Below are 22,421 nucleotides of genomic sequence, written 5' to 3' on the forward strand. Positions count from 1 at the left end.
TAATAAATAATAGTAATTCAGTCTGAAGTAATACACCAAAGTGACAGACCTGACCTAAGATATGGCTCATTGTGAGCACTCAACGTGTAGTAGGTAGCATTTTTTTAATTGGGTACCTACTACGTGCCAGACACATGGAATCCTCATGACGATCTTATGATCTAGATTTTATTAAACATACTTTCAAGTGGGAAAACTCAGGCTCACTAAAGAGTCTGTCTAAGTTACGGAGCTTCTAAGTCATACAGCGGAGATTTTACCTGGCTTCCTGAAGACTGTTCACACTTGCCCCTGCTGCTCCAACACACTTCTGTTTTCCTCCTGCATCTCCTTTCCTCGTCTGCTCTTCTTCCTTCTCCTTACTCTTCTTTTTTCTCTTTACATTTCCAATCTCCAAAGCAGGCCTTGAGGGGGAGGGTGGATCTTAGCAGAGAAATGTAAAGTGTTGCCAGGTTGTGGGTGTGGGAGACAGATGCTGATAAGTACTGTCAGAGATCCTTCCTGCCTAGTTAGGGCTAATTTCTTCTTCTTTCCTTTCCTCCTTCCTTTTCTCTCTTCGTTTCTGCCTGCATACAATCATTTTCTGAGTTTTTGCATTAATGCCAGTGTGTAATAGAATGGCATTGTGGGATATAAATTTGAAGGAATTAGAGCCTCCTGTACAGGAGATTTCTGAGCAGGAACTGAGCATCCATCTTCCTAAGTGATTTAACCTAGACTTCCTGTGACTCCCCAGGCTGAAGTTCATAATTTTACTTTTGCCTGCTTCCTACATCAAAAGATTTGTTCTACTTAGACTCAGAGAGGAAACAGGAGGAAAATATGAAAAAGATATGCTCCAGGCCCATTTCTTCTGCAGATTTGAAGACTCTGTTTAATCCTACTGATCCTGCTTTATGAATTCTTGGTGGCCATATGAGTCTGGAAGGTTAAAATCTTCTAACCATTTTATTGCAGTGTTATTCATAATTTGAATAATTAGAAACTATTTGAATATTCCGTGTTGAGTGATCCATTAAACATATCAGAGTGCATCTAGCTAGTGAAATATTATACAGTCATTATAAGTCACATTGTAAAAGTTCATTAATAGCATGAGAAAGGGCTTGTAGTATAATACATAAAAAACTGTATATCCAGCATGACTACAATTTTGATATGCACATAGAATAAAGACTAGAAAGAAATATACAAAGAAGTTAAATGTTATGGGTGATTTAATTTTCTTTTGCATTTTTTTTGGTTTTATAACTTTTCTTCAATGATATTTTCAGCTGAAAATCAATAACAATCCCAATAATGTTATTTTACAAGAACAAAATTTGTCATCTCTACTTGGAGGGAAAAGTTACACTATAAAGAGAGGTGACAAACATGTGCCTGGGACCTTCCTATGCTTGCAAAGCCTCAGGTATTAGTATATATTGTGCTCAACTTTCAAATAGCTTCTTTTTGCCTGGGGACAGGAGGGCAGCTGGCATTTTGCTGGTCTGGAGAGTGAGGAAGCATGTAAGGAGAATTTAGCCAGGTCCTCATTTTCTTTGTCCAGGGAGAAGGCATTTGTAGCAGGTGTCATCTGCTCTGCAGAGATTGTCCAGACAGAATTCTCCTTCCTTGCTGTGTTTCCATGGAAATACTGCAGTTTCTGGGCTTTCAAAATATCCCTTTTTAGGTATTTTTGTAGTAATAATATGAGAGTCAAATTAACTGAAGAATGTGGCCAAGATAATCAACCTCAACTCTTTATTACACAGCTTAACTAAATGCCCATTTCTATTTGTTTCCAACCTTGTGAAATCATTCTTCCATGCTATTTCCTGCTCAAACAGGCACACACACACACACACACACACACACACACACACACACACACTTCTCAAGACCCTCACATGTACACATGTTCCTCTACCCACCACCCCCCATAGAACCAAAACTAAATCAGTCTTCAAAAGGGATGATACTCTCAAGATCAAGACTGCTTCATCCTCTATTTCAATTGCCAAACTGTCATGGTGCTTATCGAAGAAATAAAAGCTGATAGTTGATGCCAAAGAAAAATGATCTCTTCAAAATGAGGGAGGGGCAGTTTACCCTGTGGAACTAGTGTCCATTAGACATCTTGGGGCAATTGATTGTATCATCACAGTGGCGGCCAGGGCTGTGCAGATGGACTAGCCAATCAGCAGGTGAAAGTGATAGAGTAAAATACCTCTTTCCTTAACCACTTATCCATAAGCCTCATTATTTCTACAAACCTCCTAGTATCTCCCTTCCTTGTCTCTTCCTGACTGCCTTTTTCCATTGCCTCTTTCTCAGGCTGTCCCACTTTGCAGGCAGGATAGGCTCCATGGGCTGGCCCCTCCTAAATTCACTGGTTCACTATTAGGACTAACTTTATGTAGGCTTCTAACTAACTTTAAGTCTTCCTTAACTTTACCCCTGCGAAGGTTCTCAAACTTCTCAAGCTAGGCCCATTCTTTGGATATAGGTATTTGGGGCCACAACCACATGTGTTCTCTGAGAGAAAGAACACATAAAGCCTCTAAGTATGTATATCAACATGGACCAAGTATTCAACCAAAGAGCAGACCCCTAAAGGGGTGGGTCACAGTACAGGTATGTTTGATCAAGAAGAATGTCTGGAAATGGCTGAAATGTGAGAGTCATTCTGGAGCACTGGATTAATGGAGAAAGCGCAGTGCTAATGTGTGAGACTCTCAATAAGCAGAAGATAAAGAGGATCACCCTAGGGGAGAGAAAGCAAAATGGAGAACAATAGGGAAAAAAAAATACATGGTTGCTGTTACTGATTACCTCACACACTCCATGATTTTGCCCAGTTCTGGCAGTCGTTGCTTCTTGTAGCTTGAAGTGAGAGAGAGAGTCCATTCTGACTAGGTCTCACTGGTGCTGCCTGATAATTAGTAAATTAGTAACAGGAGCAGCTCTCTGGTGTGAATTCTTTTCAAAGCAACCTAGGCATGCTCTTTAGGGATAAGTCAGATGGACACATACACAGAAGGAAACCCAAAGGATAGGAAAATTGCAGCCTAGGAAAGGAATATTGATGCTTACTCATAGTTTAGTGACACTAATGTTCAGTTCTGTCCACTTTATGCCTCGGAGGTGCTTGTTCAGAATTATGAGCCTGCAATTTAAATTTGCTGCCACCAGGAGGTGACTGTGTACATGTGGCCTCATGGGATTGCAAGTGACTCACTACTCAAGCTTTCTAGGTTGTAAATAGTGTCTTAACTTGGTATCACAATTATCCTCAAACTAGTGTTAAACTTTTTGGACTTTGGATGTCTCAGTGTCTAAGTTGTGACTGCAGAGTTGCAGTTTAGAGAGGCATTTTTTTCTTTCTTTTTTTTTTAACACACACACACACACACACACACACACACACCTGTGTTTATCTGTCTATATCTATATATCTATAATATAAAATACCCATACGTATAGTTAAAATTCTGATTCAACACAAAAAAGTTTATTCCAACCTTCTCCCTTTCCCCTGGCAATAAGAAACCTTAATCCCATTGTATACAATATGTTTACTTCCTCAATCTTTCAATACACATTAAGCATTTCTTTACTACCCTGTCCTTGACATCAGCCTAAAGAGACACCATAGCATGTTAGAGCTGGAAGGGATTTTAGAGACAAGCTGGAGAGACCACACATATACATGTGTACACGTGCACACACCATGTTAAATATGAAGTAGTTGAAGTAAAGTAGTTTTCCCATGCTCACGGAATAGCCCGACAACGGCAGAATCAAGAATTATCACTAGTAAATATCAATTCCATTCAAGAGTTCCTTTCCTTCTGTTTGTTCTTTTAACAGAAGGAAAAACAGAGAAAGATGTCACTAACCCTTTGTATTTGGTGTTGAAGTTCCCTTCACTATCTCCAAGTCAAATTGTCTTTAATCATTAGCAATTTTATTTGACATTTTAAACTCTTGAATGTAGACTGCTTCCTTTTCTTATCAAGCTGCTAACCACTGGGCTGAGCTGCACTGAGTATTGTATCTTACTATTTATCTCTTAGCTGATTTTCCTTAGTAGGAAGTAGGTTTTCACTCTGCCTTAGACAAGAGTTTGTTTATAATACAATAGAATATGGGAACAGAAATGTGAGAAATCAGTTTCAGTTCACTGGTCAAAGAATATTTTGGGGGAGGACATGTTGTTTTAATAATATTGACTTCAGAGGCCAGAGTGTATCCTCATATGTCCCTAGTGTTTCCCTGGTCCCCTTGTTTGTAACACTGACACCTCATTTTTATCTGGAAAGTTCTGTCTTTGTCCCTGCTCTTTAACTGCATGACCATCAGGAGGAGGGAGTGCCATGAATCATGGTGGATGTCCTCAGAAAGAATGATGCTTTCTTCTGTACATCTACACCAGAGGTGTTCAAGTTTTATTAAGGATAAATAAAGGGGGGGTGGGGGAAGGCTATGAAGCCATTAAAATAGCTTAGGGATGGTACTAAGAACAAAATTATCTTAATTCAAATAAAATTCTCAAGATTCATATACGCCTCTTTTCTCTCTTATTCCTGTAACAATGAGTGCCAACCTTACCCTGATCAGTCTTCTATCTCAATGCCTGTCCTCCCTTGAGACATTGAGTTTCTTTTCCTTCTCTTACATTACAGCTTGGTGTCCAGGTTTTATCTCTCTCTCTTCATATCTTTTCTTCCTTTCCTCTCCTCTCCTCTCCTCTCCTCTCCTCTCCTCTCCTCTCCTCTCCTCTCCTCTCCTCTCCCCTCCTCTCCCCCTCTTCTTTCTTACCTTCAGAAATATCTAGGTTTTCCAGTCTCTAGGCTTTCCTTAGACATTCCAGGACAAAGCAGCAAAAACAGCAAAGAGAGGCCCAGCTCAGCCTAGCATTCTGAAGGACCAAATCCAGTGTTGATCTTTTACCAGTTAAAAATGGAAGAAGTATTTCACACTTTCCCTCTGCCTTCTAGTTGGACCTAGGGGTGGCTTGCATCAAAAATATCTTTTATTTTTGAGGTGCCTGGGTGGCTTAGTCAGTTAAGTGCCTGACTCTTGATTTTGGTTTAGGTCATGATCTCATGGTCATGTGATCAAGCCTTGTGTGAGCCTCTGTGCTGAGCAAGGAGCCTGCTTGGGATTTTCTCTCTCCCTCTCTTTTTGCCCCTCCCTTGCTTGCACTCTCTATCTCACACACACACAAAATAAACAAACATTTAAAAAAATTTTTTTAATACATTTTTTATTTTTTATTTTTTTTAGAGAGAGAGAGCAGGGAGGGGCAGAGGGAGAGAGAGAGAGAGAGGGAGAATCTTGAGCAGGTTCCATGCCTAGCACAGAGCCTGATTCGGGGCTTGATCTCACGACCATGAGATCATGACCTGAGCTGAAATCAAGAGTCGGATGCTTAACTGACTGAGCCACCCAAGTGCCCCCAAAAATATCTTTTAAATATAGTATCTAGCATTTGCTATATACCAAGTACTGTTTCTAAATGATATATATAGATACAAATATCTATATAGATAGATATAGATATATCTCACTTATTTGTGTATATATACACACAGACATGCATGCACACACATATATATCAAATTAGTAATATTTATGACTCTGTGGGGATAAACACTACTATTATCCCCATTTTACTGATAAGGAATACTGAGGAACTGAGGTGCAGACAGGGTAGGTTATTTGCCCAAGCTTATATAGCTGATACATGGTAGAACTGTGGTTTGAAACTTTTTTTTTTTTTTTTAATGTGGGGCCTGAACTCATGACTCTAAGATCAAGACTGAGCTGAGATCAAGAGTCGGATGCTTAACAAACTGAGTCACCCAGGAACCACGGGGGTTTGAAATTCTTAACCATGCTACATGCCATATTGCCTCTGTATCCAGTAGTTTTTCAGAGAACCCATTATATTTTACCCAGGGACTTCAGCACCTTTAGAAAATGGTTTTGGTCTCCAGGCAAAATGGCAGCCATAAAGTATGAAATAACAAGAAGCAACAGTGACCAATATCCTGAACTTCCTGATTTCATACTGATTTGTAATAAATACATTCGTACTTATAGAAATATGAATCCAGCTTATATGGTCTGGAAAACTTGTTTTATGTTTTTATAATAGAAAAGGTTATTTTTAAAGGAAATAAACTGAATTACAACCAGATTATTAACTGCTAAATGACAGGAACACTGAATAATAATAATTTGTATTCCTTGCAGCTATCATCACAACACTATGAGCTTATTAATAATGCTATAGTTTACTTAAAGCATTAATAATAATTAAATAATTTAATATGCATAGTCTTTGATGAGCAGGGCAGATGTTACTCCCATTTTGTAGATTAGAAAACTAAGGCTCAGAGAGTTTCTCACCTGTCAAAGAAGGACATTCTTTATACCTTCTTACATGCTACCTCTAGGGTTTAGTGTTCTTGTTAACTCACCCTCTTCTGTCACATCCAGAACCTCTCCTATCTGAAGAACAAAGAATAACTTGTCTGAAACTTGAAGACTATTTTTGTCTCTCTTTATTGATTCTTTTCTTATCTCTAGTTACAAAGGCCATACCATGATTTACCATCTTGAGAACTAACTAGATGAGATAATATTCTTGAGATGGATGTTTATCCGTGTTCTTAACATGGAAGACATACATAAATGTTAGAACCAGAAGGCAATTAGCCATTTTATTTAATGCTTTCCTTTTTACACACGATGTCATAGATAGGCAAGGGTGAAGTGATTTACTCAAAGGCACCACGAGTTATAGGAAGAACAGAGGCCAAAATCCACATCTTCTGATTCTATTAATTTTCTCTCTATACTGTTTCCCTCCCCCCAACCCCCGCCCCTGGTAGAGCCCTGAGCTGATCTTTCTGGATAGCCACATGAAGATTCCTTATTTTTAAGCAAGCATCAGACTCGTCTTTCCCTCCATCATTTTATGAGCATGCTCCAGAGGAGTAATTAGCAGTAGAGCACTGTGGCAGGCCACTGGAGACCTAGTTTCTGTATGAGGAAGAGCTATCATTACATGAGTTTTCAGAATTCAGTTCAACTCTTCATCATTTCTAGTGCTTATTCTGCTCAAAACATTACACTTAGCTCTTTTAAAGTTGTCTGACCAGTCATATCACCCTGACTACATTTCAGTGCTTTGAATATCATGGGGGAAATGTCTCATACTTATATTGAAATTAAGATAAGCTACATTTTTAGCATTCAACCTTCTAACCAACCTAGTAGCCCTGAAAAGAAACAAATAATTTAGCATAGCACATATTTTTAAAGTTAATCTTCATTTGGTTCTTATGGAGCATCACATTCTTTTTTGCATATTTCCAAAATCATGATACATTTCTAGGAATCAGCATCTAGCTGCCTGAGGTGTGCAGAATCCTCCTTTCTGAAAGATGAAATAATATGTCTATCACCAGCCCTCTGTTCTTCCTACTTTCTCAAAGATGAGCAATCAGCCTTGCTCTAACATTATAAGTTTCCCTGAACCACAGGGAGGTTAAGCCAGAGGTGGTGATCATCCTTAGGGAATGGAACCATTAATGGAGTAAACTTAGCAGAGATGAGTAATGAATATAAATATAGGTGTGCTGATGAGAATGATAGTCTGACATTGCACTGACTGGCTGAGGGTAGGTTGGGTGACCCCTGTCCCAACTATCTTGTCCTTGCTCCACCCCTGGCCTCTCCTGTCTTCCCTGAGTGGGGTCTCTGCTCTCTCCCCCACAGTTGTGGACATGGATGGAAGACCTTCAGAAGGAGATGCTGGAGGACGTCTGTGCAGACTCAGTGGATGCGGTCCAGGAACTGATCAAGCAGTTCCAGCAGCAGCAGACTGCCACTCTGGACGCCACGCTCAATGTCATCAAGGAAGGCGAAGACCTTATCCAGCAGCTCAGGTCAGCGCCTCCCTCCCTGGGGGAGCCCAGCGAGGCCAGGTCAGCATGGGCAGTGCTTTCCAGTGGGAAATGCCCTCGACTAGATGTGAGATAAGTCATGTCCCAGTCTTGGCTCAGCCACCACCAGCTTTGTGGTCTTGTGTGAGCTTCAGTTTCTCCATCTGTCAGATATGAAAATGCCTGTGCCATACCCAACTGGAGTTTAGAATGAGAGTAAATGGAAAAGCTCTGATGTTTCAAGGAATTATTTATCATTCATGCTATTATTTAGCAATCAATAAGTAACATAAGTACAAAAGTTAACAATGTTCAACAGAAAATAATAACATCTTCATTAAGAATTATGGCATATTCGGGGCACCTGGGTGGCTCACTCAGTTAAACATCTGACTCTTGGTTTTGGCTCAGGTCATGATCTCGCAGTTTGTGAGTTCGAGCCCCACTTCAGGCTCTGCACAGGTATCATGGAGTCTGCTTGGGATTCTCTCTCCCTCTCTCTCTCTGCCCCTCCTCTGCTCATGCGGTCTCTCTCTGTCTCTCTCAAAATAAATAAATAAAACTTAAAAAACAAAAAAGAGTTATGGCATATTTGGTCAGGTGGAGAAATAGCCATTATGGAGTTTAGTGTTATTTGGTATCTGATCTCAAGCTGAACTCTGAACTCTAGTGCCCCAGCTGGCAAAAATGGTTGGCTTTGGGGATCCAAAGCTGTCCTCCATGAGGATATAGAGAGTTTTTATTGTCATCCCACTCTGTTCTCCATTACCCACGTATGACCCTTCCACCATTCCTTGCTGCCCAGAAAATACAACTCCTTCTGTATCAACCTAAACAAACATAACTAAGAAAGAAAATCCTGTCTAAAACCTTATATTCATTTAGAATCATCCACACCATTGCCTCCTTTCTGTTGGCATCAATATCCAGGTTCCTATCCCTGTCAAGGGCGCTGGCTCCTCAGATAAAGTGTCGTGAGGCCTTGAGCAAGCCCTCAGCACCACCCCTGTGCCCAGGTGCTGTATAAATAGGACTTGACGGTGCTAATGATGTCTGCCTGCAGGGACTTGTTCTATCCTAAAATCACCCAGTGCTGGGACCTCTGCCAGCTCCGGACCGGAATAATCTCATCAGCAAGTCCCAGGCCAGCGCTGGGCCCTGAGGGAATTACTTCAGTTGGAGAGGGCTTCCCCCACCCTGTACCAGTTGTCCAATTAAACAATGAAAAACTTACCTGGAGATAGCCCTGGCATGTTTTTCTGTTGGAAATTAATCATGTCTATTCCAAACATGCACATGAGATGTTTTGAATCCTCCTGTTGCATACTGACAGCCTCTTTCCCTTCTTCCTCCAGCTCATTTTTACAAATATATCATACATGAGTTTTGTCTGCCTACCTAGGAAACCCTACTGTTATTTGCTTCTGAAAAAAAATTCCAAATAACGGGCAGTCACTTAATCTCTCTGGCCCTCAGCTGTTTTGTCTGAGTAATTAAGGAGGTTGTTCTAGGAGCTCTGTCAGCTCTAGAATTTTGTGATGCTTAGTTTTTTCTCTCCAAATAACTTTTCATAAGCTTGGTCAGTTCCATTCTGTCTGAGTTGGATCTGTGGGGATGACATTTGCTCTCAATTGCCAACCTTGCATGATGCCTAAGGGCTGAAGGCTACTCTGTAATGGTAAAGGTAGTGACATGGCTGATGGCCGTTCTACAGGTTTAAATTCCATGGATGTCAGAGAGGACCATAGGTGTGTGATCAAGAACCACTGGTGACCATGTATTCCCTCATTAGCCTGACTCTAGCCTAGGATCCCCTCCCTAATTTCAAGACCAGTCAAAGAAGAAAAGAAGTGAATGGTGCCTAGTGGAAATGGGCAGGATGCCTCAACACATCTTCCCTAGGTCTCCATGACTTTTCTGGCAATCATTACTGATGCACCTAAGGTGGTTTTTGCATCATTTCTGTGATTCCCAGTGAGTGAGATGCTGACATAGGTGCTGTACAAAGTGGTCAGAAATCATTCTCTTTCTTCTGGAAGCTTTGTGATGGAAAAAAGTCTGAGAGGATCAGTCAGAAAGAACAAGCATATCCTTCCAACAACAAAGTCCTCAACAAATGCATAATTCAGCATATCAAGTGCATGCCTTATATTCTTTTCATGATTGGGGTGTCTGTGCAATGGTGGAGTTTTGTGCCCAAATAGGCCAGAGTTGCAGGTGGAATTGGGAGCTCTCAGAAGGAGGAGCTCCTGACAACTGGCCTTATGCCCCCTTCAGAAATATAGGATGAGCTCAGATCCTGCTGCTTCTGAGACAAACACAGGCTAAAAGGACTGGTTTTCAGAAAACCTGCTGATGGTTTGTCCTCCAACCTCTTACATTGTACAAGAAACCAGGATGCCACAAGATAATGAATGTGCCCGTCTATTTCAAGCTTTAGGACCATATAGAATCTAAACTTCTGAACTCCTGTAATTTTCCTATTATAATGATCTCTTAGGTGGCCTCACCACCCTTTACTTCTCTGAGCAGCTCAATTTGTTTACTTTTTGTTCCCCTCTATGACATGCCACCTTCCCCTCCCACTTTTGTATAGACGCTCCTGCTCAGAAAGTGCACCCCTCCTACCTGCTTGGCTGGGGTCGTCCTTTTCTTTTAACGCCCAAATCCAAATCGGAACTCATCCTCTTTGAAACTTTGCTGTTGTCCCAGCCTTTTGTGCCCTGTCCTCTACTCTCCCCAGCTGGGCCCCTGCCCCAGTCAGCACTTGACCCTTCTTTTGTGTCCTTTCAGGATTAACAGCCATTATTAATACAGCATGTTTCTGCTCACAGAGCACATTTCCATTCACTGTCTTATTTAACAGCAAACCACGAAGTGAGCAGGGATTATTAAGTTCACTTTTCAGGAGACAGCGGGGTCTCCAGGAGGTGATTTCCCAAGGCCACAAGCCCATGTGTGCAGAATGGGGACAATCTGGGCTTGTGGCCTCCAGATCCTGTGTTTTCCTAACTACAGCTTAGAGCTTGTGGAATAACACCAGCCCATAACTTTGGCATAGCGTTATAAAGTGGATGAATAATTTTGGTAGCCATGATCTCATTTTATTTTAATAGCAATCCTGTGAGATAAAACTAGGAAGGGTGATTTTTTTTCATATGCCTTTAATTTGTCTACTCTTACTCATTGTGATTAATGTGTCTACTCATATGCATGTGTATGTGTGTGTATTAAAACTCTGCATATTAGGCTACATATATGTATGGAACCATTCCATTTCCTTAATATATTATGCTTTGTAGAGCCCTTTCCATGCATTCCTTTGTCTGATGGCTTTCAGAGTTCTGAGGAATAAAGAGGAGAGCAGCTAGTCTCGAGCTACAGTGCTATGAACCCCAAAGAGGATACAAGTATCGTTGGTTCACCTACTAAGGAGATAGTGCCAGGGTCACAGTAGGAGTTTGATAAACATCTTGAATGATCCTGTTGATTCATATCCACCTTGCTCAAATGAGGAAGGCCCCCTGCCCCTATATCACTTTTAACATGGAAAGGCCCCTCCCTTCTCCCCCACTCTGCCACAGGGACTCGGCTGTGTCCAACAACAAGACACCCCACAGCAGCTCCATCAGCCACATCGAGTCAGTCCTTCAGCAGCTGGATGATGCCCAGGTACAGATGGAGGAGCTGTTCCACGAGCGGAAGATCAAGCTAGACATCTTCCTGCAGCTGCGCATCTTCGAGCAATATACCATTGAGGTAGAGGTGGCGGAGGGGGGCACTGGGAAAGGAGAGGGAGGGAGTCATGGAGAGTTCTGGGGGGTGGGGTGGGCTGCAGAATGGGCTACTTCCTGGTCAAGGGCGCTGCATCAAAGGCTGGGAATGGAGCATCAGGCAGTACCCTAAGGGAATCAGAGGGGATCGTGCATCAAGGATACATTTTTATAATCAACAGATTCACAGTTCACATTCTACCATGTTCCATTCCTCTGTCCTTCTCACCTGCTCAGCCAAGAAGAGCCTCTCTGTTTCACTCTCTGTCTGGGATGACTTCACTAAGAAGGCTTTTGGTTGGGATTATGTGGACCCTTGGTACTTTGGTTCCTGAAAGACCATGGAGTTGTCTATTTGAGTTAGTGATTGGATCCTTTAGCATCAGGAGGAGGAGGTAGATGTTAAAATTTGGAGGCCTCCTCAGTTGGTGACCTTGGTCAGGAACTAGATGAAATCACAGAGCAGCTGGGAAGTCAGGCGCCACAGGGAAGAAGACCTTTTCTTCAGTTTGCTTTGTGCTCACTAAGAAGGTAAGTCTGTGCTAAGGCCATCTTGATTCATCTCATGGACTCCTCAGTTCCTTCTGGCAAGGTCAGGATCAGATGTTATAGTATATTTATATCCTCTTTGTGATGCCTATTAATAATGTCTGTTCCACATAATATCCACCTTTTATTATTTTCTGCTTTGAAACAGTAACTAAAACCAGGCCAGGAGGGCTCCTGGGGTGTGGAGAGTATCTAACACCCAAGGCACTTTGTCCTTTTCAGGGATGGCAAAGGGTTAAATGAAAGATCCACTGTCTTCTCTTTGCTCCCTGCTGGTAGGGTATTAGGGAAAGCTACTTCTCCATCCATCATTCTTTTACATTTTGTTTTGCATTCCAACCCTCTCCTCACAGTTGGGGCTTCTGGGTGTCTGGGAACGATCTTCCCAACAATATCTGTGGAAGCTTCATGAAACTGATTTGGAAGGAAATTACTTTGTTTTTAAATGTTGATATTCCAACATCCCCAAAACAGTCCGAGGCAGGACCAGAAAACTGCCCTGGCAAAAGATGCTCTTTTCTTCAATTCTGTGACCAAAAATGTTTATATTGAGAATCAGAAATATAAAAGAAAAGGAGTCCTAAAGCAATCCTTCCTATCCCTATTGTCCTATGATTATTCTCTTCTCAAAAACATACCTCTCCCCTTGCCTCCCTGGAAGCCACTACAGTTTCTTGCTTAAAGACTTCATGGTCTAAAAGGTGCATTCTGGACAATTTCTGGAACAAAGGAAAAGAGAAGTCTTTAAATCTGGATCTCAATTATCCTTACAACTTGTTCTATAACTTTAGGTGATTTTTTGTGTACCCTTTACTTAATTTATTTTGAATCTACACTCAAAAGGATTTCAGGTGGCTACTAGTATTCAAACATATGTTGTAGGCCACTTGGCTGGCTCAGCCAGAGGTACATGCGACTCGTTCTTGGGGTCATGAGTTCAAGCCCCATGCTGGGTGTAGAGATTACTTAAAACAAATAAACTTTAAGAAAAATAAATGTATACTTAAGAAAATATGTTGAAAGACTAGTAGGAATACTAGTGGAAAGTTAGAGATTTGGGCACACAGCAGAGAGAACATGGTGAACTTCATAAAGCTGAGTAACAAAGGTAACAAAGAAGGAAAAAGAGGGGGTGTGAGCTGTTAATCTTTGGTAATTGGGAGTCAGGCTCTCAGAAATAAGCAGTCACGTTTGATTGCACTGGACCAGGCCCCAGGACTTCTATCATCCCTCCTTGGCTCCACTTCACCTACCGAGAGTGAATATAGCCATTGGGAGATGATGTTAGCTGGTGTGGTGATATTGCAATTGTAGTCTTTCTTTACTCTTCTGTCATTCTGGGTCCACATCCAAAAATGCTTAAGAGGAAGGAGACAATCTGAGGGTTTGGCTGTTTAAGTTTTATTTCATTAGAGGGCATGGTTTTGAGGTCAGGGTTGCTGGTTTGGTTCCAGAATGGGACAGACAGCTTCAGTTTGCCATGAACTACACCCCTGACATGAGCCAGAGGGGGCGGGAGGCATCACCAAGGTATGTCTGCCTGCAGTGATTCTGGGAAAATCCATTTCCATTCCTGAAAAACAATCCAGAGTATATGCCAAAATTACCTTTAAAAAACAAAGCGAACTATAAATCAAATACTTTAAAAGTGGATCCTATTTAACTGTTGCACTAGAGAAGCTTATTTCAATTATAGGATTTGAATTCTTCAGTCTTTGCATTATATAAAACTTCCCTCTCCCCACCCCCACCCCATACTATACAACAACCTGGATACTTGGTATGCAGTAGAGCAAAGTGGGGACATAGTATGAGGGAGATAAAAATAGTGATTTGGTGGCACCCTCTGGTTTAGGCAGTGGCATCCAGGTTTTAGAAGGGGTCTTGTTCCCCACTTGGGATATGGCCCAAAGCTTGGGAAATGCTGCATTTCATCTCAGATCGAAATGGAAATCCTGCCAAACCTATGGAGAAGTTGTGCCCCAACTCAATTGTCAGAAGTTAGTTTTGAGGGTGATGAAATTATTTCAAATACCATCTAGTGTTTCACCATGGGCATGAAGAGTACGTCTAGAGAAGAGTCAGAGTGTGAAACTGAGGGTGGTTTCTCTAACAAGAGACATGTTGGAGCTGACATTAGCCAGGGCAGGGCTGTTACTGCAGGGACTTTCAGCTATGGCTTCCTAGAGGAAGCCTTCCTAGAGGAAGGCATTTGATGAACATGCTTGGAATTCCTGGGGATTACTGAAAAGCAGAGCAGGCCTGCTCCCCTGACATCTGGGAATCTAAGCATGACTCCTTAACCATGTCACTGATGCCTGAGATGGGCTAATTAATTTAAAAATTAAGGTAGTACTGGAGTTGCTCTACCAGTCACCTTTTCCTCAGTGAGAATGGTGTATATGGCGCCCACAGTATAACCTGGGGTGAAGTCATAGGGCACCCCCAGTAAGAGTGAAACTTAAATGTATTAGGCAAATGCTTAAAACTAGGACTGTAACTGCATTCCTGACATATCTTCTTAGCCTCCACGGAGACTGGACAGAGTGACCCATATCAGAACATAATGTTCTGTAACGTTTTTCCTGTACGTTCAGCTTCCCTCAATGAAAGATATTTTATATCAAAAGGTGATAATAGCAGAGACCAATAGTGTTTATTTTGTGGCGGTAAGAATGTACGTGATTTTCTCTTATTTTTGAAGCTTCCATGCATTTCGAAGTTTTCTGCAATTGATGAGAATGATCAGAAAGAAATAAAAAATATGTTTAGAAGCAAGACTAGGCCAGTGGTCTCCAAACTCTTTTGATTGTTCACTCTCTTAAAATTTTTTTGAACTTGCAATTCCCTATCTGTGCATATATTAGTTTATGAATGGTACACATGTTCTGCTATCACTGACTAGTAATCTCAGAACTCAGTGTGCCCTTAGGGTGAAGTGTAGCTTTTTCATTAGAAGTTGTGGTTCATATTTCAAATCACCTTCTCGATAATTTCTAATCATTTTTTTTTTTTTGGCCTGGTTTCTTGACAGTTCTGATTAGATTATCACTCTTTCTTTACCCCATAAGGTGGCTGACAGAGTTCAAAGTTCTCTTGTGCTTTCATGCTTATTATTATCTTCAAACTGCAGTTTCTTTGCAGGAAACTTGATAGGCCATGTGTCTTTCTGTGAAGATTAGTTAAAACTAGATAATAGATAAATATTTTTAACTGGGTTCATGAAAAGAGCAATAATTTAAAATATGCTAAAAGCAACCCAACAAACAAGCCACAGTCAGCCCCTCTGCTCTGTGCGCTCCCCCCCTCCTGGAAGAGCCCTCTTCCACCCCACCATCTGCCAGTGGTTGCAGTGAGACTCCAGCATCAGTCTGCTAGTAAAAGTCTAGGGAAACTTTGCATCTTTCTTATGGTTTAATCAAATATGTGTGCATGTAATAAATATGCACATACATAAGCATATTTATACGGTGAAAATTTTTATGTTATCAGTGGATAATCTGGGACATCCCCCGGGGTGGTCATACTCAAATTAGAGAGTACTAGAAATGACACCAGGAAAGATACTCTAAATAGGAAACTTTATGAAAAATGGGCCACAGTTACAGTTTTTCTTTTAAATCTCTGACTCTATAATTACAATCAAAGTTTGTTCAATGTACCTGAATATTAATCTGTGTAGTTAACCTGAGTAAGGAATGAAACAGCCAACTATAAATCTATAGAGGTCACATTAGGACTGGTTGTGGTTAGGCTGGGGCTGGGGAAAATATAGCCTTCAAGGAAGAAAATTCTGCCTTCAGGAGGGGCAGTTGATGGAAATTTACTGGTGGTCTCAACTCTTCAATTGGTTGTATGCAAGGGCGTTTAGTGTCTTATATTTGAAAGAGACTGCTCCGTCAGCCTCTTGCCTGATCCAGCTCAATTAAACATTTAGTGAGCACCTAATATGAATCAAAAACTATGTTGGGCATTGAAGATACAAACCATCCTTGCCATTAGAGGGCTAGCTAGGGAGAAACAGAAAAATGGAATCATCATACAATGTGATGATTCTGTTGAGAGAAGACTCATGGTTGGATGAGATCACTGAGGCAGGAATATTTAGCTTAGTCGGGCTGTCCATGGAAGGTTTCTTGGTGAGATTACATCTAGAAGACAGGTAAAATTTGGTGGCCAGGTTTTGACATCTCCAGGGGATGCCACCACTTCTCTACTGGGGTAGAGAAGCCCCAAAGCCTAGATGTGGGGTTTGGGGGGAAGGGAGAAGAGGGCAGACGAGGGAGCTCAGGATTTCATCAATGTGTTGAACCAGAATCTCCACCCTCCTGCCCTTTAGTCCTAATTATGTTCTCCGGCAAAACAATAAATCTGTTCCCTCTTTTATTTGACGGCCTTAAAGATATTTGAAAATGGTCATCATAGCCTTCTTTTCCTTTATCTGAGAAATGTTGAGATTATATAGTTATTTCTACAGTCCCCTTGACTTTAAAAATTTGGTAACTATTTCTCTTCATCATCAGCCCTTCTCTGTGGCACATATACCCACCTTATTCATGTCCTTCTGGATATGACATGGTCTCAAGACACCATGGAGACCTGGGTGCCCTCTGCTGAAGGCAAGGGCCATCCCTTCCTACACACTCCTGGGTGCAGTGTGTCCAGGACCCTGGCGCTCTCCTAGAGCAGGCCAGGAGTGAGGAGCCTTTTCAGTGACATAGACCCCTGCTTTGGCCAGGCTTGTGCTCCCTTAAAAGCCCCTGGGTGTTTTTTTCAAAGTGCTTCCAATGCATTTGACTTTCAAAAAACAAACTTAAATAGAAGCTTTTATACATTTCCCCTCTCAAATTGTACTTTTTTCTTCTTGGCCCAGTTCTTCAGCCTATCAAGGTAAATTTATTATTGCCTCAACATTGTAGCTATTTGAAATATTGGCCAGGTCAGGCAGGGCCCTGTGGTGCTTTACTGGAAGTTTTCCTTTGGTGATGCAGGGCCATCAGGCTGCACAGTCATTCTATTGCCTGGGATCATCTGAGGACCACATCATCTGGTCCACTTTCATAACCTCTTCTTCTACAGATACAGCGTCAGACTCTGCAAAGCCATGTGGTGCTCCATGTTTGGAACATGCCTCAAATCCGCCAACATTGTAACTATAACAAGAAAGAAAAGCTCTGTTTGAGAACTGTCTTTGTGGATTGCTCCCAGGGATCATAGTAGCATTCTCTAAATATGCACCAGTTCCTTTGAGAAGGAAATGCAGAATAAATTATATAAAGTAAACCAAAGTCTACACAAAATATTAATTTGATAGTCTCTTCTAGACTTTTGTTAAATTGATTTCGGGATCATTAGGGTAGGGGGTTGGGGGTGCTACTCCTACCATCTTCCTTCCTAAAAAACAAACAAAATAAAAAAATGATTATTCATACAGCTTTTGTATTCTGGCAAGTCACTTGTTTTTGGTAAATTATCAAAGATCCCTGAAGGAAATTTTTCAGATCACTCTGTAATGGGATATGTCTGGCACTGTGAGCCTAAACTCAGTGTGTAATATCAAAGTACAAATTCTATATGCTTATTTCTGGTGAGCATACTGGGGATTCAGTATAAGGAAGCAGATGTAAGCTCCAGGACTAAGTATTTCACTTACACAGGAAGAAAATCACTCTGACATTCAAGCATTGAGAAGTATGAATGAGAGGACAATATACGTTGTAGGAGCTCTTCAACAAAGGAGATATCTTTCAAAAACAGAATAGATTCCCACAGGTCTCAAACTCCTTAAGAGGCAAAGATAGGGACAAAATACCCACTCAAGATCCAGTCAAGACCCCCTCAAGATCAGTCACGATTATATCAAAGATCTCTGTTTTACCATGATGTTAATGAAGAAAAGAACATGAAATTGTTCATAAAAATTATCCAGTTATCCAGATTATCTACTGGAATAGAAATCAGGTAACTGAATATTGTAACTCAACAATTATAGCATGTTTCAATATAAACTGACACTATTTTGCCAAAAATTAAAAATGGTTCAGTGGATTTATTTATTTATTGCCAAACCCTTCTGCTTTTCCCAAAAGTTCTTGCTATATCCCTAGAGGTCTTTATTTAGCTATATAAATAAATATTTTAACTCATTAGACAAGTCATATATATATGTATTTCCTAATAAAACAGAAGAAAATGCTCTAATAAACCTTTAAAATAATATTAGTATATTAGTATATTAGAATTCACTAATCTCAACATTTTATAAATTGATTTTACAAACAAAAAGAACTCTCAGAAAAGAGAATACTAGACTAGACAAGAAGAATAAATGACTCTAGTAATTTGGTGAATTTTGGTTTCACAGTGGTAACCTATATCAATATACAAAACCTGTTAGAGATAAAAATAGCTCTTCCCATGCAATAGGACTGTCTCTTTAGCTGCAGTATGTCTTTCCCTATAATCTGGCACTTGTAGGTCAGTGGAAACTATTTAGCTTTCACTCTTCTCATCTTAATAAAAATAATGGCATCATAAAACAGAAAGATGCTCATTTTGCAGTTGACAGCCCTTGTGTTTCAGAGCATCTCACCTTAATGAAGTGCTCTGGATCCTTGCTTCCCACTGTTAGTTGGAACAGGATTGGACCTTAATGTACACAATGTGTACTTGAACAGTTTCTCTGTGGCCTGCAATGCTGTTTGATAGCATTTTACCCACAGTAGAGCTTCCTTCAAGAAGAGGATTGAGTCAAGCCTCCCAAACCCTGCTGCTGCTTTATCAGCTAAGTTGAAGTAATATTCTGAATCCTTTGTTGTCATTTTGACAATGTTCACAGCGTCTTCACTAGAAGTAGTTTTCATATCAAGAAACCACTTTCTTTGCTCATCCCTTAGAAGCAACTCCTCATCCACTCAGGTTTTACCGTGAGACTGCAGCAATTCAGTCCCATCTTAAGGCTCCACTTCTGATTCTAATTCTCTTGCTGTTTCCCCCACATCTGCAGTTACTTCCTCCACTGGAGTCTTGAGCCCTCAGAGTCATCTGTGAGGGCTAGAGTCAGCTTCCTCTAGACTCCTGTTAATGTTGATATTTTTATCTCTCCCTGTGAATTATGAATGTTCTTAATGCCACCTAGAATGGTGAATCCTTTCCAGAAGGTTTTTAATGTACTTTGTTCAGATCCATCAGAGGAATCACTATCTGTGGCAGCTATAGCCTTACAAAATGTACTTGTTAAATAATAAGACTTGAAAGTTGAAAATACTCCTTGATCCATGGGTTGCAGAATGGATGTTGTTTTAGCAGGCATGAAAACAACATTAATCTCATCATATGTCTCCATCAGAGCTCTAGGGTGACCAGGTGCATTGTCAGTGAGGAGTGATATTTTGAAAAGAATATTTTTTTCTGAGTGGTACGTCTCAACAGGGGGCTTAGAATATTTCATAAACCATGTTGTAAACAGATGTGCTGTCATCCAGGCTTTGTTGTTCCATTTATGAAGCACAGGCAGAATAGGTTTGGCACAATTCCTAAGGGCCCTAAGATTTTCAGAATGGCAAATGAGCACTTCAGTCACCATTCAACTTCAGGTCACCAGCTTCATCAGCTCCTAACAAGAGAGCCTGTCCTTTGAAGCTTTGAAGCCAGGCATTGACTTCTCTCTAGCTATGAAAGTCCTAGATGGGATCTTCTTCCAATAGAAGGCTGTGTTGTCTGTATTGAAAATCCGTTGCTTCGTGTAGCCACGCCACCTTCCTTAATTACCTGAACTAGATCTTCTGGATAACTTGCTGTAGCTTCTACATCAGCACCTGCTGCGTTGCCTTGCACTTTTATGTTATGGAGATGGCTTCTCTCCTTAAGCCTCATGAATCAACCTCTGCTAGCGTCCAACTTTTCACCTGCAGCTTCCTCACCTCCTCCGCCTTCACAGAATTGAAGAGAGTTAGGACTTGTTTTAGATTAGGCTTTGGCTTAAGGGAATGTTGTGGCTGGTTTATTCTTCTATCCAGACAACTAACACTTCCTCCATATCAGCAATAAGACTATTTGCTTTCTTATCATCTGAGTGTTCACTAGAGTAGCACTTTTAATTTCCTTCAAGAACTCTTCCTTTGCATTCACAACTTGTGTAACTGAGAGAAGAGGCCTAGCTTTCAGCCTGTCTCGGCTTTCAACATGCCTGCCTTCCTCATAGAGCTTAATCACTTCTATTTTTTTATTTGAAGTGAGAGACATACAGACTCTTCCTGTTACTGGAACACTTAAAGGCCATTTCAGGGTTATTAAGTGGCCTGATTTCAATGTTGTTGTGTCTCAGGAAAAAGAGAGGCCCAAGGAGAAGGAGAGAGATGGGGGAATGGCTGGTTGGTGGAGCAGTCAGAACGCACATAGTATTAAGTTCACCATCTTACCTGGGTGTGGTTTATGGTGTTCCAAGGTAATTACAGTAGTAACATCAAAGATCACTGATCACAGATCACCATAACAAATATAATAATAATGAAAAAGTTTGTAATATTGTGAGAATTACCCGAATGTGACACAGACATGGAATGAACAAATGCTGTAGGCAAAATGGTGCCAATAGATTTGCTCAACATGGGGTTGCCACAAACCTTCAATTTGTAAAAAGCATAGTATCTGAAAAGTGCAATAAAACAAGGTATGCCTATACAAGGTAGATACCTTCTTCAACCCATGGCCATCATCTTCATCAGGATTACCAGCATCTTCAAATGATTTGGAGAAAAGGACCTCACAGTGAGATTTCCAAATTTGCAGGTGATAGTAAAGAGATAAGTAGATGGGAATAGACCAGAGGAAGAGGGAAGAGAAGCGGCAGGTGAATTTTGACTTGGGTAAGTACAGGATAAAACATTGGGAGGGGAGGGGCTGAAGTGTGCTCTATACGTAAATACTGGGGAAGACCCAGAAAATAGGAGGACCCAGTGCAGTGGGCACCCTGAGAACAAAGCCCAAGGCACCTACTAAACCAAGTCCCTTGGGTAGTCTGTGTCAGCAGAATGCTGGATTCAGTGAATCCCATCTGGCAGGAAAGTCATGGGCTTCATTTGGAAGTGAGCCTTCCCACTTCCCACTGCCTCTTATCCTTTCTTTCTGTTTTGCTCCTTCTCTGATTTCCCTTATGGCTATGGCTCTAGTAGACAATTGTTAGATTAGAAATATTGCCAATGTATCTCTCAAAGAGGTCATTGTATCCTAACACTCCAATTAATTCAGGAGAGAGAGGGAGATAGGAGCCACTGGAGCCAAGAGGGGAACTGAGTGGGCCAGAGCTGAGATGGACCTAATTGAGTGGAAGGAGAAAGCAAAATAGGGTGATTGAAAGCTGAATGCCCTGTGGGCAACTTGTGTTCTATCTTTCATTCATTTGGTTCAGGCCCTACTTTTTGCCCTAAACAAATTCTTTCAGGTTTCTTTTCCAAATGGAGTTAAATGGCCAAATTAATTCCCTAGTGCGGGATTTTCTTTTCATGGTCTCTGTATCAGCAAACAAGTCCATGTTTGGTATTACAAAATAAGCCAGAGAAAAACATCTGGGTCTGGGGGTGGTCATGAAGATCTTCACGTCAGAGGGTTTACTTTGAAGAGTGGTAAGGACTTGAGCAGACTAGGAGAAGAAACAAGGGCATTTCAGGGCAATGGGACCAGGGAAGGAAGCTGGAGAGGGCAGGAGCCAACTCTCAGGGTCAGCGAGTAACCAGCTGACTGGTTTATGTAACAGAAGAGCATGAGATAAGACTGGAAAGCTAGGTTTGTTCATTAACAGTAGGTAAGCTTTAGGTTTGAAAACAGCTTTTTCTTAAAAAAAAAAAAAAAAGGTTCCCCTGCTGTGTACAAGTCTTACACCTCAGAAAGAGGGTAAGAAGGAAGAACGCAATGGAAGAACATCTTTTGACAAAACATAAAATGTGCAGGAAAGAAAATGAACTCCAGCAATTACTAGGAATACACAAATCAGACTTTTTCAAGGATCTGGGCATCACTGCTTGGGGGTAATTAGAAGAGCCAAACAAGAGAGAAAAGCGAGCAGACCCCAGAAGGCCTTAGAAGTCAGGCTGATGTGTTGAGTAGCCTCTTGGAATTCTCATCCTTTGGGCCCTCAACCTAATGATGTCAAGGTGGTTAG

The 22,421-nt window shown here is 41.1% G+C and overlaps 1 protein-coding gene across 7 annotated transcripts in view; it reads left to right on the top strand.

Annotated features, from left to right (window-relative positions):
- KALRN (kalirin RhoGEF kinase) overlaps positions 1 to 22,421 on the top strand; it is a 668,576-nt gene that overhangs the window by 344,704 nt on the left and 301,451 nt on the right. For all 7 annotated transcript variants that reach the window (XM_060639748.3, XM_060639750.3, XM_060639747.3 and 4 more), the window contains exons 12-13: positions 7,774 to 7,982; positions 11,525 to 11,699. In XM_060639748.3, the coding sequence (XP_060495731.1) occupies positions 7,774 to 7,982; positions 11,525 to 11,699 (384 nt within the window). The remainder of the gene's footprint in view (positions 1 to 7,773; positions 7,983 to 11,524; positions 11,700 to 22,421) is intronic.

This window comes from Panthera onca, chromosome C2 (genome assembly GCF_046562875.1).
Source record: "Panthera onca isolate mPanOnc1 chromosome C2, mPanOnc1 haplotype 2, whole genome shotgun sequence".
Lineage (NCBI taxonomy): Eukaryota > Metazoa > Chordata > Mammalia > Carnivora > Felidae > Panthera > Panthera onca.